A 24,057-nucleotide genomic window follows, 5' to 3' on the forward strand; every position below is an offset into this window, starting at 1 on the left:
GACTTTTGAGTGTGTTTTTCCTTTTGGAACACTAAACGACAGGGACAGAAGGAAAAGTCGTTTTAAGCGTCCCACAAAAACTCACTTCGTTCAGTTTTACTCTGAAACAGATAAAGAAGAGTTAAGTGGTTGACAAACCCAATGAACGTTAGCAATTTAAAGATTTGACAAGCTTAACAATTGAGATTGCATAATGTGGTGTATATACGAACTACATTAAAACGGTTCGCGTTGGTACTTTATGGCAGAAAGTGAAATGACAATTGCAGAGGGGAAAGGAGTTAGACTTTTCTAAAAAGAAAGAGATCTCGACTAATAACTGAAGCTATCTATTATTAATATACCGAAAGAATTTGTCTGTCGAGCAATTTTACACAATTTTCATGCTTTTATTGTTGGATGGAGATTGTAACAACGTAAGCATGTTAGTAGATTGTATTAATATAAGTATATAACGGTCCCCCGCCCCCTAACTTGCACTTTAGATTTGGTGGGAAGCTGGCATTGTTCACAAAAATCTGAGCAGGTACCACAAAAATCTGAACAGACCTTAACATCTCACTCTCATGAAACCTACATTAGCATGTTGCATCAGACAAGTCTGACGGTTACGGTGAAATTAAATGGGTCCTACAGCATCCATAATGCGTGGAGGCCCTCTTGATATGATGAATATGATGAAGAACCACATGACATTGCACATGATTCATCACATAATAATCTTTGTCCTCACATTCTCTTGTTATCCAACTTTGTCTCTCATCCAACCCAGACAGAAAACACACCAACAATGACATTGACTTGCTCAACATGGGAATTCCACCAGCACATGATTACCTTACATCTACAAAAAAAATTCTGTGTATATATAACTATATATTGATTTGTGATGTAAAAACGTAATGCGGAGAGGAACATAATATATTTCAGCAGCCACATAGCGTCAAAAAATTGAATTCACAAATCTTTATAGAAATATAGGATAACAAGCAAACTAAACTCCATTGAGATAATCTAACAGCAGTGCTAATAGAGTGTAGATGAGATACATAGTACGTAAATGGAAAACAAAGGAGGAGTTGCATTGTAGCTCTACTGGTTAAATAAAGTTTCGTTCTACGAGTATAAACTAACGAACAATATGATTCACTGCCCTATTCAATTGAGTGGCCCTCACCTATAAGTTGGTAGGCCATGTATATATAGGTTGTTAGTCCTACATGGGATTCAGAATAAATGTTCTTAGGTTCCCTAAATGTACCAAATTGCTTCCTTGCCATATAAACCTTGAGACTTTAGTTTGAAGTGTAGACGATATACATGCATGATGGAGAAGATTTCATTGGGCTCTAGACGATTTGAGGAACCAGAATTCAACGTAAGAGAATGGGGTCTGAAGGCTCGGATTAGCAGAGAAAATACCAAGTCAAGAAGGTTCTCAGCTTCACATTTAACAAGTTTTAGAGAAGAAACAAGGTCCTTCAGATCAAATGTATCCTTCTCTAGTACTGCATCTTCTCCTGGCTACATGACCTTTGGAGGTACATTCACTCTTACCTATTGCTACTAGTACTAGCTACTATCAAGAATTTCTCTGAACACATTGTTAACTTGTTTACAGACGAGATTGATCCATCAACATACTCTTTCACTAAGGCTCTAAGAGGTAAGAAGTAGCGGGATCTTGTATTTTCGACTAATTACGGTTTCTTGATGAATTTGATGGTTTTGTGTAGCTTTGCAAGTAAGATCAGGATATGGGTGGGAATGCTTATCACCAGATAGGTTTGCTCTGAATTCAAAATGGAATGAAGCAGAGAAGTATATATGTAATCCACTATCAGGAGAAGTTCCATTAGAGTGTTTATCTGCAAAAACTTTAAGTGGTCGGTTTATGTCCCTTCCTACTACTTTATCAAGAACAGTTACTATGTCTGGACCTCTTCTTCACTCTTCCCATGCAAGATCAATAGTACCAACAAAGGCTTCTAATACACATGAGGATGAAATTCATGAGTTTCTAATTCAAGGTCCGTTACGTACACTTTCTTTGGGTTATTTTCTTATGTGTTCTAGTTATATTTTGAGTTGCTTAATATGATGGATTGTTTACTTTTAATGCAGAGAAAATTGAGAGAACAACTAGAGATGTAGGGACACAAAGTACACCACCAAGTAGTCCAAACTCTGCATCCACGCCTTCCGTTAGTGAAATATCATTTAAGCATTGTGCAGTAGAAGATGGAGAATCATCCAACCGTGCCTCAGGCACTCATGATGAAGAGGTTTGAATTTTCATTTTACTTGTGATTTTTTTTTCAGGGAACAAAGCTCCCTACCTGCATTATTTCCAAAGAAAGAAAGTTATGATTTTAGTAATGGGCGTAAACTTATTATTGATAGTTAATGTAAGAGTAATCAATCCACTACATAAAATCAAGGTTAGTGTTATCAACTTATCATTACATATCATTTGAAAATACTATGCTGTTAAGCCTGCAACCTTACTGATGAGGTCACGAGGAGAAGAGGGTCAATAGGGAGTTTCCATGTATAGATTATAGCATATATAATGTCATTGGAATGATCCGTACTGGACAAACAACGAACATAGGGATTTAGCATCCTAAGTCCCTAACAATCTAGTGATACTTTGAAGTGGTTATTCAACTTCACAAACCAATCCTCCCTGCCTAATATAGTACATGTTCTGGTGACTTTGAATCTTTGATAATAGATCCCAACTTTTACTCATTTTTATACATATATCCCAGGTTTGGAAATTTTTAACCTGTAGAAATAGCTAGAAACTAGACAATCTGATGCTAAGAACTAAGCAACATTGAGCAAGAAAAGAATACTAAACTGGGTTTGTGTGGTGCAGAATCAAGAAACACAAGTGAGAGAGACAGTAACAACTACACTGAAGAAAGATAGGAGAAAAAAGGACAAAGAAATGTGCAAATGCAAACAAGGAGGGGGTGGTTGCTTATCATGGATTGTGTGGATGAGAAAGAGGCAGAGAGGAAAACACAAACCAAGATGCAACATTTGGTTTGACAATAGGATTACGAAGATTGAGCCATAGTGTGAAAGATGGGGAGGATCAGAGAAAGATTGGAAAGATTCTTCAACTTCTATGTGCAAATCAGAACATGATCGAGAGTGATAGAGACATAGAGTGAAGGGAGTAATAATTAAAGGTAAAGAAGAAAGGGAGAGGTGGTATCGTTGCATCTGTTGGCTCTTTTTTTCCTAAATTAAATGGTGTGTAGTTTTCTTGTTTGGGTGCAAGAATTGACAGCTAGCTAGTGTTCACATGCATGTCATTTGTAACTTTGGACGGACAGAAGGTTGTAGTATTTGTCTCTCTCTATTTTCTGCTACACTTTATCAAGGTTCCAATCTGAATTCATGGCTGATCGAAATAAAAAATAAATAAATCTGAATTTATGGCTCAAACTAAAGCTGTTTTCTCTTAAAAGCGTAAAGTTTTTTTGAGTTGCTTATTATATCTCAGAACACTGTATTGTTATTTCGTTCTTTAAGTATCTTTAGCTGCATGTACGAGTCATACAGTATGACACAGTGACCCCGCAAATTTCTATACTTTTCATGCTTGACATTTTAGGAAAAAGATTGAAGTGATCATGAAGAAAATTTGAGGTTACACTTACACCATTAAATTCCATTCATCAAGAATGCAATTCAAATTCTGATAAATCTTTATCAGCTTAATTGAAATGGTAGCAAAGTCTTGACTTTATTTTCATCTCCGTTGGCAGGAGATTTGGTGTGTTAAAAGCACCTAGCACGCCTATGAGTTCAAAACCACACTGAAAACTGTTGGAATTATCCCTCACATGAGGAGAGAAACGGAGCTGATTTGATGTTGGGATATGTCGAGCTACCGCTCTCGAGGGCGACTGGCGCTTCGTGACTCTCAGTGTTTTAGGCCACCTGCGCTCGTGACTCTAGTGTTTTTTTTGGCGCTTGGCAAGGCGAGAATAAGCACGCGCTACCGTGTCTAATTTTCGTGGGCTTCGCTACAGTAACTGCGAAATTTGTTTTTTGGTATAAAAACAAAATCAAGATTTTGGAAAACCTAACCAAGTCAGAAGACTAAGAACCAGACAAAAACAAAGAGAGAGAAACCAATCTTGAAAGCTATCAAGATTGAGAGATAACCTTTACAGAGATACAACCCTGTAAAGAGATAAGAGTGATCTAGTAAGGTGAGAGACTGAAATGAGAGATTGTAATCTTCCTTCCCACTTTTATAAAAACCGGCTCTTGTGGAAGTAGGCATCATTGGCGAACCACGGTAAATCTTTGTGTTGTGGTTTGCCTTTTACCGCTTTGCATTATTATTTGTTGTTGATAGTTGTTTAATGAGTTGGGTATGTTAGTATAGTGTAGTTGATATTTAGATTTTGTCGGGAGTTGAATTGTTTCCATATCGAAGTTATCCGTAGTAGTGGGGGAATCGATTGGTATTAGTAAAATCCCCAACAAGTGGTATCGAGCCTTGGTTAGAATAGCCTAGGGTGTTATCCGAATCTTGGTCAAAAGGTGTTTGAAGAAATTCCTGAGAGAAGATTTGAGGTTAAATAACTTGTAGAGATGGACCATTCCGTGAACACTCGCATGATGAGTCTGAATATGAAGAACTACACCATCCGAAAGCCAAGATGGAAGACTTGCTATATCGCAAGGACTTGGCACTTCCCATTAAGAATGAGGGAGTAAAACCAAAAAGCCCGATGAGGAGTGGAAAAAGCTTGACGTAAAAGCCGATTGGATACATTCGACTGATGGATTGACGACAGTGTCTTTCACCATGTGTCCCAAGAGACTACAACCTTCAGTCTGTGGAAGAAACTCGAAGACCTTTATGAGAGGAAGTCGGGTGGAAACAAAGTGCTAGTTGTTAAGAAGTTTGCGCATTACATGAAGTACCAAGAAGGTTCTTCAATGTCCGAGCATCTTAATGAAGTACGAATATCATCAATCGATGCATTTGATGAAGATCAATTTGGGAGACGAAGTTGAGGCTTTGTTTCTATTAGGCTCTCTACCCGAAAGTTGGGAGACATTAGCGGTTTCTACACGGAGCGACCCAAAGATGGAATTGTTACCATGGAGATGGCTACCACGCCTTTGTTGAATGAGGAGACTAGAAGGAGTACAAGAAGCGGCTCCTCTCACTCGAGATCCTTTTCACGAGAAACGGGGAGAGGTAGAAACGTAAAACCATCTCGTTCTAGAGTGATGACAAAAGTAAATCTAGGGGTGAAGCTAGAACTCCCAAGGCGGAGAGGCAATGTTACTATTATTGCCACCAAGGGCCACTTCGGATATGAGTCAGCGGGACGAAGAGGGATGAGAAGAATAACTATGTACATGAAGACATGGTGAGAGGAACGGAAACACGCAGGAGATATCACGCGCACTAGCACTAGTCGGCGACCTGAGTGGGGTCGATGTCGGTTGGTGGTGTGTCTTTGTCTTAGTACCTCATGTCGAGATATCTGAGTGGGTGATAGATACATAAGCATCCTATCATGTCACAACCGCACGGGGATTCTTCACTACCTACAACCGTGGTGAATATGGTGAAGTAAGGATGGGTAATGGTGGCATCTCAAGATTATAGGCATTGGAGATGTTCATGTAGAAACCAATGTCGGCTACACTTTGACACTCAAGGATGTAAGACATGTCCCCGACATACGGCTAAGCCTAATTTCGGCCGGAAATTAGATGACGATGGCTTTGTAAACTCGTTTGGTAGCGGGGTATGGAAACCGAGAGAGATTCCATTGAAGAGCCCGGAGGAAAGAAAACTTGCTCTCTTTACAAAACACAGGGCTAGTTTGTGTAAAGCGAAGGTTTATCGCGAGAAAGAAGAAGCTTCATCTCGAACCGCGGGCACAAGAGACTATGTCACATGGGCACAAAAGGGATGGAAGTTCTTGCTAAGCAAAAAGTCGTGTCAGACATTAAAGGTACACATTTAAATACATGTACTCACTGTTTGGTAGGAAAGCAACACAGGATGTCTTTCCAAAGATTCCTGTCTCACAGAAAGGACATTGTCCTTAAACTAGTGCACACAGACTTATGTGGTCCTATGAGAGTAAAGTCCCACCAGGGAGTTTTGTACTTCTTGACATTCATTGATGATGTGTCAAGAAAGATATGGGCCTATAGTCTGAAGACCAAGGATGAAGTACTTGGCGTGTTTGAGAAATTCCACAGCATGGTGGAAAGAGAGACTGGGAAGTTGTTGAAGTGTATTCGCTCAGATAATGAGGGTGAGTACATTGGTCCATTTGAAGAGTATTGCCAGAGTCATGGGATTCGTCATGAGCAGACCGTTCCCAAGACACCGCAACGTAATGGAATAGCGAGAGAGAATGAACCGCACCATTGTAGAGAGGATGATATGTATGCTATCTCACTCTAAGCTACCTAGAAGCTACTGGGTAGAAGCAATGCGTACAGTCGTGCATGTGATCAACTTGTCGCCGCAAAGCCTCGAATAGTGATTATCCAAAGAGAGTATGATCGGTGAGAGATGTTGATTATGGATACTTGGGGTATTTGGGTGTAGGGCATTTGTGTATATTCCGGAAGGATGAGAGATCCAAGCTTGATGACAAAGCCAAGCGGTGCATTTTTCCGGGTTATAGAGATGAAAAGTTTGGTTACAAACTCTATGATCCGATTAACAAGAAGGTAATCGAAGTCGAGATGTTGTGTTCTTAGAAGACTAAACCATAGCAGACTTTGAGGAGGGTGAGAAGTTACTGAGGCTTTCACCAATGATCTTGTTGATTCGAACCGAAGTTCCTACCGTGGAGCGTCGCGAGAATGCATTGAGAATGTAGAGAACCATGAGTTTGAAGCTCATGATGAGAATCCTATTGCTCATGATGGGATAGAACCTATTGGTATAGAAGATGCAGATGAGATGCATGAACCACCACCAGAGCAAGCAGAAATGCATCCTCCTGAGGCACCAGCAGATGGGGCAAGGAGGTCTGACAGAGGGAGACTAGCTTCAACTAGGTATCTACCACATACATACGTGCTACTATCGGATGGGGGAGAACCTATGTACTATCAAGAGGCACTTGAAGGTACAGACAAAGAAAAGTGGTTGAAGGCCATGCATGACGAGATGGATTCTTTGCATAAGAATCACACTTATGAGTTAGTTGAGAAACCCACAGGGAGAAAAGTTTTCAAGAATAAGTGGATATACAAAGTCAAGCATGAGGGAGAACAATCCTCACCCAAGGCAAAAAGCTCGCCTTGTTGTGAAGGGATTCTGGTCCAAAGGAAAGGGATTGACTTTGATGAGATTTTCTCTCCGTAGTGAAGATGACTTCTATCCAGGGTGGTATTGGGTATGGCCGCAAGTATGAACCTAGAGGTTGAAAGCTGACTAGATGTTAAGACAACTTTTCTTCATGGAGACCTTGAAGAAGATGTCTACATGGACCCCGAGAGGGTTTGAGGTCAAAAGCAAGGAGAGCACCTAGTATACAAGCCGATAAAGAGCTTGTATGGGTTGAAAGCAAGCACCGAGATTGGTACATAAAGTTTGACTCCTTTATGGTGAAGCAAGGATACAAGAAGTCCGCCCGATCATTGTCGCGTTTGTTCGAGATTTCGGATGGGGATTTCATAGTCTATATTTTTGTATGTGGATGATATGTTGATAGTTGGCCCAAACATCAACAAGATATCCAAATTTGAAGAAAGACTTGAGTAAGTCCTTTGAGATGAAGGATTTGGGTCAAGCAAAGCAGATACTTGGGATGCGGATCACTCGTGACGTAAAGAGTGGGAAGTTGGCTTTCTCAAAAAAAAGCTACATTGAGAAGTGTTGTTAAGATTCAACATGGATCAAAAGCGAAGCCGGTCGGTTAATCCGCTTGGTGGCGGTTCTGCATGACCAAAGAGATGTGTCCTAAGGGTGAGCATGAGCAGAGTCGGATGGAAAAGATTCCTTATGCATCCCGATGGGCGGTTTGATGTATGCCATGGTGTGTACTAGACCGGATATTACTTTTCGCCCGTTTGGGTTGTAAGCGATTTCATCAAATCCGGGTAAAGAACATTGGGAAGGTGTTAAGTGGATATTGAGATATCTCAAGGGCACTTCTAAATCGTGTTTGTGCTTTGGTGGAAGTAAGCCCTTACTTGAAGGCTACACTGATGCAGACATGGTAGGTGATGTTGACTCGATGAAGTCCACCTCCGGTTATCTGGTTACTTTTGCAGGGGGAGCAATTTCTTGGCAATCTAAGTTGCAAAAGTGTGTTGCCCTCTCCACTACAGAAGCCGAGTATATTGCAGCCACTGAGTGTTGCAAAGAGATGCTATGGATGAAGAGGTTCTTCGACGAACTAGGGCTAAAGAAGAAACAATTTGTAGTTCTATGTGACAGTCAGAGCGCCATCCACTTGAGCAAGAATCCGAGTTTTCATTCTAGATCCAAGCACATACACGTGCGTTATCATTGGATTAGAGAAGTACTTTCGAAGACAAGCATTTGTGTATCGAGAAGATCCATACCGACAAGAACGGGTCGGATATGATAACCAAAGTCTTACCGAAAGGTAAGTTTGATATTTTTGTTCTACACGAATAGTAGCGGACTTCTCCCGTTAATTTGGAAATTGCATGGAGGTATCCCCCTCACCGCTCGGGAGGGGAGATTGTTGGAGTTATCCCTCATGAGGAGAGAAACGAGCCGATTCGACGAAGATATGTCGAGGCCGCGCGCCGCCACCGAGGGGCGACTTTTCGTGACTCCGGTGTTTTAGGCACTACCCGCCATAGAGGCGACCGCGCGCCTTGTGACTCCGGTGTTTTGGCGCACTCAAGGCTCGAGAATAAGCGCGCTTCGTGTCTAATTTTCGTGGGCTTCACTACAATAACCGCGAAATTTGTTTTTTGGTATAAAAACAAAATCAAGGTTTTGGAAAACCTAACCAAGTCAGAAGACTAAGAACCAGACAAAAACAAAGAGAGAGAAACCAATCTTGAAAGCTATCAAGATTGAGAGATAATCTTTACAGAAATACAACCCTGTAAAGAGATAAGAGTGATTTAGTAAGGTGAGAGACTGAAATGAGAGATTGTAATCTTCCTTCCCACTTTATAAAGAACTAGCTCTTGTGGAAGTAGTCATCATTGACCGAACCACGGTAAATCTTTGTGTTGTGGTTTGCCTTTACTGCTTTGCATTATTATTTGTTGTTGATAGTTGTTTAGCGAGTTGGGCATGTTAGTATAGGCTGTAGTTGATATTTAGATTTTGTCCGGAGTTAAATTGTTTCCATATACGAGTTATCTGTGTAGTGGAGGAATCAATTGGTATTGGTATAATCCCCAACAAAAACGTCCTAGAGTCTAGGCTAGAACAACAGGGAACATCTTTGCCGAGTGATTAAAGTCTTAAGTCCACTAATCAAGTGAGCGTAGCAAACGTTTTTGAGTTGGGTTTGGAAAGTTATGCAAATCTCTCTCCCCAGCCGACCTCTTCCCCGCCACTACTCCCCCGTACACCCCTCTTCACTTGCTTTCTCTCTCATGACTCTCCTTCGCCTATACCTCCCTCAACCAAACCCAACTCTCTTTCTTCTCCACCCTCGGCTCACGCCCCCACTGCATCACAGTTATTCTAGTATCTATAAGCCCATATGAATAATTTGGGCCGGAGGCCCGTGTATAAATAGTAGTGGAGAGAAAAGAGACACATGCCCAAGTCATCTTTAAACTGTTGTTTGGTCTACAAGCTTCAAACTAGAACCTCTTATTCTCTTCATCTTCTTCAAAACAAGATAATAATCAGAAGAAAAGCCAAAAATGGAAGCAGCAGTAACAAGAACGACATTAGTAGGAAGAACACTTGTACCAACTATACACAACTCACTTACCCGGTTAAGATTAAAAAACAGCTTCATCACTACTCAACCTTGTGCTGCTTCTGCTTTCTCCTCAAAACCCGTTCAACTTAAACTCATAGTTATAGCTAAAGCTGCAGATTCAACTCAAGCTCCTTCTTCTTCTTCTTCTTCTTCTTCCACTACTGGCAAGGCAGTTGTTGAAGATACCGAGTTCACACTTGCAAAGGTTTCTCCTCTTTGCTCTCACTTTATAATTACCACGTGGGAAATGGTTTAGTTTGAATCTCATTCGGGTGTTTATCCTTGCAGGTTTCATTTGGTGTTATTGGATTGGGTCTTGGTGTTTCACTCCTGTCGTAAGCATTTTTATGCAGCTTTGATTTTAGTTTGTACTAAATTGGTACTAGTGTTTGATAGTTTTGGGTAATCTTGCAGATATGGGTTTGGGGCATATTTCAATATACTTCCTGGGTCTGAATGGTCAGCTATAATGTTAACATATGGATTCCCGCTTGCAGTCATCGGTATGGCTCTTAAGGTTGGTCTATTTCTCTCGTGTCTATGGCTATCTATGTTCAATTTCATCTGTGCGACGAGGGTGCTTCCTTTTCCTAGTAGATGCTGTGTCACATTACTGTTGTACATTATTACTCACACGTTTCAGAACACTTTAAGGGGTTCGTATCCTACTATTCAATTGGCTTGTCTGTCAGGTTTATATGGGTTTACTGAGTTTATGCTCTGTAGTCTTGTTGGAGACTGTCATGCTTACAGAGCAAACGACTCATATGTTGGGATGTGTAACACTTGTACTGCTCATGTGTATCATATTCTCTTTTCTAAGACATCAATATGTATCATATTGTAACACAGAACCAATATTCTTTATTCGAAGACATCATGTGTATCATATTCATCACACAAATTGTTATCTCCAAGATCCACAGATTGCACTTGGCAACCCATGTTTTTATGGTTGCTTTTAACTTCCTTTTGTATTTAATGTTTTTTGTGTAGTATGCGGAGCTCAAACCAGTACCATGCATAACCTATTCAGATGCTGCAATGTTGAGGGAAAAGTGTGCTACTCCTATTCTCAAACAGGTAATCACCGAAAAGTAATTTATGCATTTGGACCCTGTGAAAATATCTAGTTGAGTCGTGGAAATAGCTATGTCAGAGTAGTTCCATTTTTCCATAAAGATGTTGGTTCAAATAGGAATAAATGAAGGATGACGTAAAATTTATTGTGATACATATGTACAGTTTATACTTAAGTGTCGAAGTTTTGTGAAAGCATGGGATCATGTCGTATATCATATCAACTAGTACTAAGTGAAACATGTGTTTGTGTGTGTGTGTTTCCTCCTTTGAGTTTGTGCTTAGGTCCAAATGACAATGAATGTCTTTTGCTGCACTCATTAGGTCAGAAATGATGTTATAAGATTTCGTTACGGGGATGAACAACATTTAGAGGAGGCATTGAAACGAATCTTTCAGTATGGTCTGGTATGCATTCGGATCATATTTTACATTACTTGCCAGTTGATATTCTTTATCTAGTAAAAGTTTCCCATTGCGAGCTTTCTGATACACAATAATTAATTTCATTTTGCATTCTTATGCTTCTTGATCTTTAGGGAGGTGGAATTCCACGACGAAGTGCACCTATGTTAGAATTGATTCGAGAAGAAGTATGCTTCTCCCATTCCAATATTTTGTTAAATTTATAGTATGGAACAGATCAGATAATTTTTGTGATAATAAATGCCATAGATAGATACAGGGGTGCATAAGTTATACAGAAGATTAGAAAAGCTTGTGTCTACGGAAGATTGCTCAAACAATTTCTTATAAAACTAAAATTTCATAAAAGTAACCACAAACAGTTTCTTTAGCACATAACTGTTTGAATAGTACAGTGATCAATAGGTAGCTTTTGCATTCTTATGTGATTAGCAACTTCTCCCAGGTCACTGAAGATGGAAGGTACTCTTTAGTGCTGGTGTTTAAGGCAAAAGATTTACAGCTGTCAGATTTTGAAAAGAGACAGGTATTCACTTATCTCCACTGTATTACTTTCATATCTTACAAAATCAAGTTCGCTTCATCCAGGCTTTACTTCTATTAAACTAGCAAAATCCTGTACTCAAGTTACAAGCCTGGATTTTTTATCATCTTTTTCTCTAGGAAGGTATCATGTAAATTTTTCATTGGTCTCATACGTTGCCTATATCAAGACTGGCACTCAAGATGCTACTGAACTTTTTAATTCACCAGAAAAGAGGAACTGCTCTGGTTATCATAATATCTTATGTTTTTCCAGGCAAAGTTTGCTTCATTTTTTGGTCCAGGGATCACAGCAGAAATAGGTTAGTTTTGAATATTTGTATCACCAATAACAATGTGAGTTATATGAGAATTGTGTTCTAAATGCATTTTATGAATATATGGCTGCAGGGATAGATGACAACGGTCTATTCGAAGTCCGTCTTACATCCGACACAACATTGTAGGTCATGTATAAAGTGTATAATAAAGGTTATACAGTTCTTTCGCTCTTCTCTTTGCTTGCTTTTAAATACAAGTTTTTTTTTTTTTTAAATATAAATTAAGATGATACTTTGCTCCTCTGCAAGAGCCTGTATAATGCTCAAAGCCTATAGAGAGATGCGCGTTCACTTCAAAAAATTGAACTTTTGACAAAATATTTATTTAATCAGCAAATTGTTTATTGCTATTCATATATCACATGACCATATATTTATTTAATCTTGTATTTCGAAGAGAACAGATTTTATGTAATACTTGGTAAAAGTAAAACTGTTTTTTCTTTTTGTGGAATTTAGAGAGCTTAACATAAGACATTTGGATACGGACTACTAATTTAGTATAGACCAGTCAGGTATCTGAATTACATTGAAGGCTAAACATTGAACATATCAAATGCAAGAATGAGAAAGGTTCTTAATGTTGAACTCTGTTTAACCACCGTTCACAAGAAACAAAGTAAAATTTGATCAAATACAATGACAAAAGCACTTGCTCTCTCAGCAAGGGACTGAATGGAGGTAAGCTCCCGAGTCCTGATACAATGATATAGCAACCTTAGTCGCAATATGAAAAAAACTCAACAGACAACAAAGATACAAAATAAACAACATTTGTTTATTTTAACATTGTAGAGTGCCACGCAAACATGAGTCTCCTTGACATTGTAGAGTGCCACGCAAACATGACCTATGGTCATCTCCCAGAAGTGATGTCAAAAAGTCATGGACAAACATTGTGCGCCAGAGTAGTGAGGGACTGAGGGGAGTGCAAGTCTTCCTCACAAGTCCATCGAGATTGGGCAAACTGTAGAACATTGATCGTTTACTTTATATATACCTGTTTTATAGCAGAAAAAAATAGGAGAAGATGGAGTTAACTCGTATCTACAAATAGAGCATGCAAGTTCTGATAAAATATTTGAGCAGAAAGTGTTTCTTACATTATGATATATATAAGTTCAAAAACAAGGAAGCAAAAGACTTGAAGATTTGCAAATGTATCACAACACATTTTGAATGGAATTTCATGGTTATGTAATTAGGATCGCAGAAAGGCAATTACATCTGGAGGGTTAATCAACAATAACTGTCTTAGCAGTTGACGCTGATTTCAAGCTGGCAACTTTTTCAATGAAAATGAATAAGACTTCTTCCTTTTCTTTTGGTTTCTCGTTTGTGGGATTAGAATCACCAACTGGGTTCCCAGGACAAAAGAATCAATGTTATTTTGCCCTTACACTGTAACAACCAACTGATGAGTGCCGACACATCTGCGATAATGGTTATTATTCACACCCCCCATCCCAACACACCCTAATGCACAAAACATGAAAATAACTATGCATGTTCCTCCTCCGACAAGTATATCATCCAATTGTACACACTACACACCAATGAGATGGTCGGATGTGAAGTAATTTGTGCTTACAATATTTGAAGTAACCCCAAAAATTAGCTCCAAATGATACTCACAATGCAAGACGTTTAAAGTAGCATACTCAAGAGAATTATTGACAAAGGAGATCCATATTTATGCATAAAACCAAGTGGTTCATGAATAATATATCACTTAAGATGATCTGAGATAGGAACGCTTGTAGTACCTTTTCCTCACAATGGTTTGATGATGGATGATCTGAACTTTTATTGTACATGGCTTTCTTTTTCCCTGCAAGTGTCAAGGACTGCCTCTGACTTGAGAATTTTCCTTCTGGATCCATGAAGAGTCAACACCCAAGAGATTAAAATATCAACAAAGAGAAGTATCAAAGTCATTCATCATCAAGTACATATCATTAAGTAAGGAAGTTGAAAATCGAGTTTTTCCCTACACATCTATGCAGTCAAAGGCTTGCCTAGGCTCTAGGCTCACCATTTGCTCCTCACGCCTAGAGGTGTAGGTTCAAATGTAGAATAGTGTATTCAATAGAGAGTAGAGATACGAGAGGTTTTAGGTTTGATGTAATAACTCATGCTGGAGTCAATTAAAAGGAGAAGGCCACAATATAAACATTTATTTCATAGCATACCTTCTACAGACACAACAGAAAGCTTGTAATGCTAACCTACCTTGTGAACTCTTTGAAAGGGTTTACAAAAATTTCAAGTTTTGCGCACTAAGCAATTCTTATGCCCCTTCATCAGACAATAACAGCTTATGTTGAGTTCCACAAGGACAATAGGAAGCAACTTTAGTCGCCTCAATTTTGCTTGGTTATTGTAATCTCTTTATGCTAAACAATATATTAAGGGTGATAGAATGAATTGATTGCATGCGCATGACAGTACCTCCATCAAAAGGATGTAACTGAGGAACCGTGTAAACAATCATCTAAACGTCAAAAAAGCTCCAAGAATCAATACAATGCTTCAAACTTAAATTTTAACCTGGAAGTAAAGGAATATATTATCTCACCTTTGATGAGAAATGTAAGTTTCCACTGCTTTCTTCTGTTCAGGATTATACACAAACCACTTATCTTCAGCTCTATCAGAATCCCGTCTTCCAACATCTACAGTTGGAAAAGGTGTCAACCACAGATTCGAGAATCTCAAAATAGGATATTGCATACATTAAGGAAATGCATCAGATACCAACCTTGAAGCAATATATTTGGTTCAGCTGAACAACCTCGAAGTCTCCAAAATATGAGACCATTTTCATTCAAAAGAATAGGATCTGTTCTAACAGCATTTGACATTTGAATCTCTATGGACAATGCAGCAAAGAAAATGGGTTAAGCAAATAGCTATTCTAAGCAGATAAATATATATAGCAGGGTACATTTGCAGCAAAGAAAGTCCCTAATGGATTATCCATCCAAGCCTGTGCTGTGTCAGCTTCAAATGCATGACGATAAGATAGTCTCAATAAGTCCTATCCTACTCAGACATTACATTACAGATCCAAATATATTCCCTATTAAATACTGACCATAAAAATGTCCATCTACTTACGAGTCACACTGAAGTAGTAAACTCATCAATTCCCAAGAAAGGAATATTTTTCTTTTCACTTTTTTTTTAAATTTGTTTTTCTTTTGTGTCCATAATGAGAAAGAGCTGAAGACCAAGACTCTGAACTATGGCTGAAAATGATAAATTTGTAGAAAGTTAACTTCAAAGCAAGTGTTTGCTATTGGAGTATGATTATGAGCACCTTTTATCTTATCAAACTTGAAATTGCAAAGATGAACCCCAAGAAACAAAAAAAATGCAGAAATTGGTCATAAAGTTCCGCCTATGTGAACAGTGTCAATGTAACAACTACCAGACAATATCTGGTCAAGCATGCAAAATCACAGTAGGTGATTGCTGAAAGATAAAGGAAACAAATGGTGAACATACTCTTTGGCACCAACTCTATCGCTTCTAGTTTCTCTGCATGCGCTTTTGCTGCTTCATCTTTTATCCTTGAAATAAGACTTTCATGTTCTGATATAGAAAGAGGAGCACCATTTCTCGAAATGATTGCTTTTGCAACGTCATCCTGCATCTGTTGCTTCAAACGCCGTTCCTGTACACAACTTAACTTTAGAAGTATATCTTAGAGTGCTGAATTTTCCACAAAGTAGTGTTTACCTTATCTCTTGCGGCAAGAACTTTTAGTTTTGCCTCCTTCCCTCTCTTTACCAATCTTTCTTTTTGTTTGTGAATCCAACCTCTGAAGTCTCTGAAAGAGAGTGACATCACTGATAAGTTCGCAAAACATACTTTGAGTACATGAGAGAGGGGGGGTGGGGGGTGGGGGATTCGCATATGCAATTAAACATCTCTTTCACCTACGCAGTGCAAATAACTTCGTCACACAGAAAATTCAATAGTCTCAGCCTTTTTGAGGAATCTAATTTATCATATCCATCACTACCATGATTAAAACAATCCAAAGAAAATTCTTTAAAAGCACACTGAGACTCGGAAATGCATTTCCCAAGTGCTTGGAACCAGGAACTTCCACTGCTCGTTTGACTCAAGGGATATCTACAAGTAAAAGGGTAACAGTTTAAACAATCAATTGCCGAAATGGTAACATTTCATTTTAAACGCACATGAAAAGGAACTTACTCTTCTCCCATGTCCTTTTGTATTAAAGATATCAGATGGATATTAAACTGGGCAACTGAGGAATATTGACTTCGACGCCGACTGCAGCCTGCTGTCAATTCTCGAAGAACAGATTCGGGTTCGCCTTCCTTCAGTTTGAGAATCTAAGCAGTAAAAGAAGATATATTAGAGACAATGCATCTCAGAATATATTGAAATAGTAGAAGTTTGCGTGATCATCAAAGATGCTTTTACACAAAAGCGAAAAACACAGCCAGCAGATGACAGACCAAGTGAAAGAACAGAAAGTAGAAGGAATATACATGCATTTGAGACCAAAATTCCTCCAAATGAACTGAAATTATTGGAATGTCTTTGAAATACCAAGCACTCCTTCATACACATGCAACAAAAAATCTACGATAATCCATAAGAACAGAAACTTGGAAATCTGAAGAGATGGTGAGATAGAACATCATAATCAATGGCATATCTTTGAAGGGAAGAAGATGCACCTCTGATTTTTATTTTTATTTTCTAATTTTGTTCGGATGCTTTCTAATTATAATCTTTTAAAATTACATTCGACAAGGTGGAAAGATCAAGTAAGCCATTATAGATTACATTAATGAGATTTATATATTTCTCAATTGTTCAGCACCCTCGTAACTAAGTATATTATCAACATTAAAAACTTCTTAAATACTACATCCATTTATGTTAATCCTTCAAAACCTATTATAAACACTCTAGAAAACTCATCCTCTAATCCTAATCCTACAAACATCGATCCTAATTGACTATCACCTCTCAGATGCATAGTCTTTCACATGACCAACTACCTGAATGTTTGTCCTTCTCTATAAGAGCCAAACCTCCAACCTCCACCATATTAGCAGGGTTCTTAATTCCATGGTAGAAAAGAAATGCTCACGTAAGATGGTTATAAATGATCTTAAAACTTTCGTTAGGCAGCATTAACAAACAAACAAACACAACCATTCATTTGGTTTTCTACAAAATTCGTAGAGTGCTCATAATTAGTACGCAATTGTTCCCTTAATCAAATATATTCACGAAAGATATGTAGTAATGAAATACAATCTCTCCACCTTTTAATGCACTAGGTGTATAAGAAGTTTCTTACTTTCCTCCAATATCTACTCCCTGGTCACAAATTCTGGAAAAGTGTGACAATCAAAACGATCAACCCACAGAACAAACCACATAATGAGGGCCACTAAATCTGTATATTGTTTTCCATCCATTGAATTCTTACATTATCAGTCGATTCAAGATCAAGCTTAGTAGGTTGCAACTTGAAAGAACAAAGTGGTGTGTATTCTGATTCAATAATCCACAAATACTAAGCCAGACCTACTTAACATTATACTTATTTTCTGCTCTCTCCGTTCACACTTCCTGTTTAATAGAACTCTTAAAGTAATCTTACAAAAATATTACAACTGTACTTTCCCTGTCTGCAGATGAATGGAACATACATTAGCACCTTGAGTATTGTTTTTTTTTTTTTCACCCATATGCCGACCGAAAAGACTAACAGAAATGCAATCTCAGGATAATTATATTATAACGGTATAACAGACACAAAAGTAGTTCAATTTGTCTATCATTCCATTCATTGACTGCTGGGGTGCTTGTCAATATGACATGCAAAATAATAGTAAAAAGAGAAAAAGCATTCGAAGCACCCATCTCATTATTTAGTGGGGCAGATATAACTAACAACAAAGGTAAGTTTACCTCCTCAAAAGCACTGCAAAATTCTAAAAACTGCAAGGCAGGTCCAACATCCTCAGCAGGTAACTGAATCTCAGCTACAGTTGCTAAATTGATGCCCTGAGGCAAGGGGATATCAGCATCTGGCTCAGTTGTGTGTTTGCAATCAGTTGTGGCCTTTGGCATGTCTTCAATATTATCTTTTTCATTCTCGGTGGATTTCAAAGAGGTCACACTGGAATTGGGAGGTTCCTCTGTATTCTTCTCTGACTTGGCACCACGGCCTTTGGTCTGTGCCGACTTCTTCAACTTGTTTTGCCGTTTCTTATGTGTATTGTCATCAACCCTTTCATCTATCTCTTCTTCTTTGTGTGGTATGGTGTTCAAATCGATTCCACTACTAAAATAAGCTTTCTTACTCCCTCTCTTTAATTTTTTGTCATCACCTTTGCTTCCATCAACCACATCGTCATCCACATTGCTATGTTTCAACTTTTTTCGTTTGTTTTCTTTTAGCTTCCTACCTTCCCTTGCCGATGTTAAAGATTTCAATTGTGGAATCAAATCATCTTTCCCATCAGAACTGTTTTCCTGCTAAAAGAAAGGCAATATTGGCAACTCAAGCAAAGAAAAAAGGACAAGCCCCCAATAAATCCATCAACCAGTTAAAGGGAAACAACAAAGAAAAAAGGAGTATCGTTAAACCTTCTCAGGTGGGACATTAACAATCAGCATTTCCGAAACTGATCCGAACCCAGTGGCTTTGGCAGTATGAATAAGCATACCAGTAGGTTGATGCCCTCTTCTCTTCCTAAAAAAGAGTACATTTTTTTAAACCAATACATTAACAAAATTTCCAAGATCAACCAAATAATGCACAAAATCTCATTACAAATCTAAACTAATAAAGTTCACTTATTTAACCACTTCCAGAAACAAAAGCTTACATGCAGAAGCTACAATTGCAAATTCCTCTACATTTTGGGCATTTCCAATCATCCAACTGATCTACTTCTTCCGCTTTCTCCCCGTATCTATTAATCAGACATTTGTGGCAAAACTTGATTGTACAGGCCTTGTTACCTCTTTCACCCTTACATGCAGCAACAAAATCCATAGTCTTTTGCCGGCACTACAAAAATTCAATCAAATTAACAAAAACTTAATCCCAAATCATAATTGGGAAAAAAAAAAGTACCAATAAGAGGTTATACCTGGTGACAAGTTTTGCCATTCTGAGAATCATAGATTCTCCCACCAATAACGCGAACACCAGGAGATTTAGTTCGTTTACGCGGTAGGAGCGAAGCTGAAGTCGAATATTCTTGCATTTGAGCGTTATGTTTAAGTCGAACATGACTCATATTTTTGGCCTTTTTGGTCTTTTCTTCCATCTCATCCACAGTCGGAGGAGATAGAACTCGTTTAGAAGAGCCATTTGGAGATTGCCTCAGCCTCATTTCTGTCAAAATGCAAGAAAATGAATCGAATGCGAGAATAGATAAATATGAGGATGGGGAATTATTATGGAGTTGAAGATGTGTTTTTTTCGAGTTTGGCGCTGAAAAAAACAAATTTGATTAAAGAGGCGGGAATTTAAATGCGTTTTTTTCGCGTTCCCGCCACATATTTAGTTGGAAGCTTACGTGTACGAGGGATGATGACTCTCAAGATGTCCAACGACCGAAAGCTAAATCGCCCTATAAAGCGATTCAAATTGCACGAGCGAGAGACCCTGTCGTGTACCTGTTTTATTCATATCAGAAAAAAAAATGAAATTATTATTCTTTTCTTCTGGAAATAATATTGAAGAGAAATGTTTGTTTAAACATTAGTTGAATTGCAAAATAGAATTTGATGTTTATTGGTTATTACACATATATATTTTTGATTGAGTATTTGATTATTCAAAAAAGGCAAAAAGGCACTTTACACTCTCAAATTTGTCGCATTTTACTACTTATCCCCCAAACTTCACTTTAGGTAATTTTAATCATGAACTTGTAAAACGTATTCATCTCCATTTTTCCAGTTCATTTCTGTCATATGTCAAATTCTAATTTTGACACGTAAGAAAACATAATTCCACACCACTCTTTAGGTCCCAGAAATGAACTAGAAAAATAGAGTTTGATACATTTTACAAGTTCAGGGTTAAAATTGACTAAAGTGAAGTTTGGGAAATAAGTGGTAAAACGTGACAAGTTTAAGAATGTAAAGTGCCTTTTTGCCTTCAAAAAAAAAATTTTGTTTCAATATGAAGGCACTAAAAAAAAAAACAACAACAAATTGAGCTTTTCTTACATTATGTGTATTATTGAAAAAATATATATCTTGGGTAAAAACTTTTTTTATTTCAAACTACATTTTAAAAAAATTATAAAACTTAAAATTGCAGACAAAATTTGAAATGTGACAAATATTTGACTTACCACATGATTTGCGTGGAAAACACTTTTCCGATACCACCCATTCCCAGATCCCAACAGACCACAATGGGAAATCAACAATAATTTTTCTAACAAAATAATTCCCATACAATTTCATAATATGCTACTAACAAAATCCTAGTAAAATTTATAGACAATTGAACTTGGAAAACTTGGTTATAACGAGGAAAACCTAAATAAGACTAACAAGCTTTCTAATCGCCTCGTCTCTGTGTTGGACGTCTCATAGTATTCGATGAAAGGCTCAATTTATACAGTTTCTTTCACCATTCTTTTTTTGTATTGACACCTCATAAATTAGCAAATTAAGTAGCTAGATTAATATATAAGTCACCAACCACTCTCGTTTGGTATCGAAATCTCCTACTATGATAATTTCTATAACAATTGTTGTCGTGGCTAATTTTGTACCACACATACCTCATTGCTAAAACTCATTGATCGGCAAATTAAGTAGCTAGATTAATTCTCTAACCATCATTGTTGGTATCAAAATTTTCCACGTCGATAAATTCTATAAAAAGTGTATACCACTCTTATTGGTAAAATTCATAGACAAATTAAGTAGCTATATTTAATTTTTTAATTGCCCTAGTTGGTATCAATATCTCCCACGACAATAATTTCCATAACAATTGTTGTATAAGTCACCAACCACTCTAGTTTGGTATCGAAATCTCCCACTATGATAATTTCTATAACAATTGTTGTTGTGGCTAATTTTGTACCACACACACTTCATTGCTAAAACTCATTGATCGGCAAATTAAGTAGCTAGATTAATTCTCTAACCATCATTGTTGGTATCAAAATTTTCCACGTCGATAAATTCTATAAAAAGTGTATACCGCTCTTATTGGTAAAATTCATAGACAAATTAAGTAGCTAGATTTAATTTTTTAATTGCCCTAGTTGGTATCAATATCTCCCACGACAATAATTTCCATAACAATTGTTGTATAAGTCACCAACCACTCTCGTTTGGTATCTAAATCTCCCACTATGATAATTTCTATAACAATTGTTGTCGTGGCTAATTTTGTACCACACATACCTCATTGCTAAAACTCGTTGATCGGCAAATTAAGTAGCTAGATTAATTCTCTAACCATCATTGTTGGTATCAAAATTTTCCACGTTGATAAATTCTATAAAAAGTGTATACCACTCTTATTGGTAAAATTCATAGACAAATTAAGTAGCTAGATTTAATTTTTTAATTGCCCTAGTTGGTATCAATATCTCCCACGGCGATAATTTCTATAACAATTGTTATCGTGGCTAATTTTGTACCACCAAGATCTCATTGCTAAAACTCACTGATCAGCAAATTAAGTAGCTAGACTAATTCTCTAACAATCACTGTTGGTATCAAAATCTTCCACATCAATAAATTCTATAAAAAGTGTGTACCCACTCTTATTGGTAAAATTTATAGACAAATTAAGTAGCTACCTAGATTAAATTTTGTTAATTGCCTAGTTGGTATCGAAATCTCCCGCAACGATAATTTCTATAACAATTGTTGCCCCCCTCCTTTGGGACGGACCTATGTACTAGCTAGGGTATTCAATTGAATACCATCACTTGTAGAGGGATTTTTTTTTTTGGGAATTTTGACTTAACCCTCCAAAGTTTGGTAGCGTTTTGATTAAACCCTCTATTTTAAAAATCATTTGAGTTTGCCCCCACTCTGTCAATTTTGTGTGTAACAGACATTGGTATTTTATATATTAACCATTTTACCTTTATGAAATAGGGGTTGGATTGTCCCCCACATTAACATGTTAAACCCAGCTTTGTGAAAACCCCCCAAAAGTTGCCAAAAATATTTCTCATATAAACTCAAATTTAGTTCTCTGAGAATTTCCCCTTTAGCACTGCCAATCTCCTCTATACATTCAAAATTCCAAATGAGATGGTTATACATTCAAAATCAGTACAACTAACGATTGACATATTCGCGCCAGCTTCAATATCGCCCATTTCCTTCTCATTCCCATTTCCACAATAGACACTTGGGCAATACGAGGAATCCCAATCAAGGTCAAGGCAACTCCAATTTGATTATTCTGATTCCCACAAGTCTGGTGAACCACACCAAGGCTTTGTAGACCAATAATGTGTTTGGCAACTGAGACTGTAAACTAATTAGGAATAGAATGGGATATGAAACCATTGGAATAGAATTCACTATAATAGAATTTGATTCCAACTTATAAAATGTGTGTTTGACAAATTTTCATAAATCATCGGAATTCAATTCCTATTTAGATTTTTGTGTTTGGTTGTCATATGGAATCTTATAACAGACTCCAACTTTTGGTTTATTTCAATTCAATTTATCCCATTTTTTTCAAGTATGAAACAACTCACCTATTATATTAAAGCAAAATAACTGTGTAGACGGAAATAGTAAGCTAAATTGTAACGAAGAAGTATCCATGCACTTGCAATAATAATACAATCACTGCAAATTAGACTATGCTTCGCAGTGAACAACAAGAACTAACAACAAACATACCAAGGTCCCTAACTGGGACGGGAATCTTTCTCACAATGTACTCACAAACAACATCAATATTATACTTTAGTTGTCCAGAAATCGGTATTATTGGCGCACCATCAGCAACAGAGTGCTGCAAAAGTTTCAGTTCATAAATCCAACCTTGAGTTGATTAAATAAGTATAGACTAGACCAGATAGTACTTGGTTGCCAAAGTTAACTAACCTTGATAAGTGTTTGAATTGCTTCATGCTGGTTGATCGCTACATCTTCTTGGACAAGATCGACCTTATTTTGAAGGATAATAATATGGTTCAGTTGCATAATGTCAAAAGCAGCCAAATGCTCGGAAGTTTGAGGTTGGGGGCAGCTCTCGTTGGCAGCTATTAGAAGCAACGCTCCATCCATGATTGCTGCTCCGTTGAGCATTGTAGCCATCAAAATATCATGACCCTAAGGAGAACAAAATTTCACATGGCAATAACCATAACTCAGATTTGCAGTAAAGTGATAGCAGAGATCTTCTTTTAAACTCAATGTCAAAAGTTTACACCAAAGGAACTTAAGTGGTCCATCAAATCTCCCATACTATCGAATATGCACATCATATTTGTGTGATTTGATTTAATTGGTCTCCCTAAGTTGCAAAAAAGTCCCTAATTCCTACGATTGGAACCTTGTTCTTAGTTTCTCATACCTAGACATGTAACTTCTAAATTATAAACAAGATGCTAGATTCCTTAGCTCACATAATCACATCATAAATCTATGAACTACTTTTACAGTTGGGGCTTGGAAAACACCTCGATGTCAGAACTTTTCCCATAACTTGACAAAGT

The 24,057-nt window shown here is 37.6% G+C and overlaps 3 protein-coding genes and 1 pseudogene across 5 annotated transcripts; 2 read left to right on the forward strand and 2 right to left on the reverse strand.

Moving 5' to 3' along the window:
• The first annotated feature begins 1,189 nt into the window (after positions 1-1,189).
• LOC147517705 (uncharacterized) lies at positions 1,190-3,462 on the forward strand. Its single transcript, XM_086589832.1, has 5 exons — positions 1,190-1,541; positions 1,622-1,666; positions 1,737-2,030; positions 2,125-2,285; positions 2,885-3,462. Exons 1-5 carry the CDS (start codon positions 1,325-1,327, stop codon positions 3,086-3,088), a joined length of 921 nt encoding a protein of 306 aa, XP_086445958.1. The 5' UTR covers positions 1,190-1,324; the 3' UTR covers positions 3,089-3,462.
• A 6,319-nt stretch (positions 3,463-9,781) lies between these two features.
• On the forward strand, positions 9,782-12,672 carry APE1 (acclimation of photosynthesis to environment). 2 transcript variants are annotated; one of them, XM_086589836.1, is made up of 9 exons: positions 9,782-10,152; positions 10,236-10,282; positions 10,362-10,464; positions 10,944-11,030; positions 11,352-11,435; positions 11,567-11,620; positions 11,899-11,979; positions 12,253-12,298; positions 12,387-12,672. In XM_086589836.1, the coding sequence occupies exons 1-9, from the start codon at positions 9,886-9,888 to the stop codon at positions 12,440-12,442; spliced, it is 825 nt and encodes a 274-aa protein (XP_086445962.1). In that variant the 5' UTR covers positions 9,782-9,885; the 3' UTR covers positions 12,443-12,672. The 2 variants fall into 2 exon arrangements, 1 of the variants encoding a protein (XP_086445962.1); XR_015211536.1 differs by having other exon boundaries at positions 9,784-10,152; positions 12,117-12,298.
• A 201-nt stretch (positions 12,673-12,873) lies between these two features.
• On the reverse strand, positions 12,874-20,928 carry LOC147517707 (uncharacterized). Of its 2 annotated transcripts, none has more exons than XM_086589834.1 (14): positions 20,695-20,928; positions 19,909-20,008; positions 19,477-19,724; positions 19,210-19,394; positions 18,968-19,073; positions 18,287-18,853; positions 16,544-16,686; positions 16,265-16,459; positions 16,061-16,151; positions 15,827-15,995; positions 15,078-15,188; positions 14,895-14,991; positions 14,083-14,189; positions 12,874-13,316 (listed from the first exon to the last, which is right to left on the reverse strand). In XM_086589834.1, exons 1-13 carry the CDS (start codon positions 20,797-20,799, stop codon positions 14,123-14,125), a joined length of 2,184 nt encoding a protein of 727 aa, XP_086445960.1. In that variant the 5' UTR covers positions 20,800-20,928; the 3' UTR covers positions 12,874-13,316; positions 14,083-14,122. The 2 variants fall into 2 exon arrangements, with proteins under 2 accessions (XP_086445960.1, XP_086445959.1); XM_086589833.1 differs by having other exon boundaries at positions 18,287-18,856; positions 20,695-20,917.
• A 2,261-nt stretch (positions 20,929-23,189) lies between these two features.
• On the reverse strand, positions 23,190-23,656 carry LOC147517708 (uncharacterized; annotated as a pseudogene).
• Positions 23,657-24,057: the final 401 nt, after the last annotated feature.

Source organism: Coptis chinensis, chromosome 2 (assembly GCF_015680905.1).
Source record: "Coptis chinensis isolate HL-2020 chromosome 2, ASM1568090v1, whole genome shotgun sequence".
In the NCBI taxonomy this organism is placed as follows: Eukaryota; Viridiplantae; Streptophyta; class Magnoliopsida; order Ranunculales; family Ranunculaceae; genus Coptis; species Coptis chinensis.

What these genes read in the sequence shown, in the direction of transcription:
- LOC147517705 (XM_086589832.1), top strand. Translation starts at nt 1,325, where the DNA reads ATGATGGAGAAGATTTCATTGGGCTCTAGACGATTTGAGGAACCAGAA. An exon ending in TGGCTACATGACCTTTGGAG is followed by an intron (nt 1,542 to 1,621) that starts GTACATTCACTC and finishes ACTTGTTTACAG; the next exon opens with ACGAGATTGATCCATCAACA. An exon ending in TCATGAGTTTCTAATTCAAG is followed by an intron (nt 2,031 to 2,124) that starts GTCCGTTACGTA and finishes CTTTTAATGCAG; the next exon opens with AGAAAATTGAGAGAACAACT.
- APE1 (XM_086589836.1), top strand. Translation starts at nt 9,886, where the DNA reads ATGGAAGCAGCAGTAACAAGAACGACATTAGTAGGAAGAACACTTGTA. An exon ending in GAATCTTTCAGTATGGTCTG is followed by an intron (nt 11,436 to 11,566) that starts GTATGCATTCGG and finishes CTTGATCTTTAG; the next exon opens with GGAGGTGGAATTCCACGACG. An exon ending in TAGAATTGATTCGAGAAGAA is followed by an intron (nt 11,621 to 11,898) that starts GTATGCTTCTCC and finishes AACTTCTCCCAG; the next exon opens with GTCACTGAAGATGGAAGGTA.
- LOC147517707 (XM_086589833.1), bottom strand. Translation starts at nt 20,799, where the DNA reads ATGGGAATTATTTTGTTAGAAAAATTATTGTTGATTTCCCATTGTGGT. An exon ending in ATGGCAAAACTTGTCACCAG is followed by an intron (nt 19,395 to 19,476) that starts GTATAACCTCTT and finishes GAATTTTTGTAG; the next exon opens with TGCCGGCAAAAGACTATGGA. An exon ending in GATAGAGTTGGTGCCAAAGA is followed by an intron (nt 15,189 to 15,826) that starts GTATGTTCACCA and finishes CATTGTCCATAG; the next exon opens with AGATTCAAATGTCAAATGCT.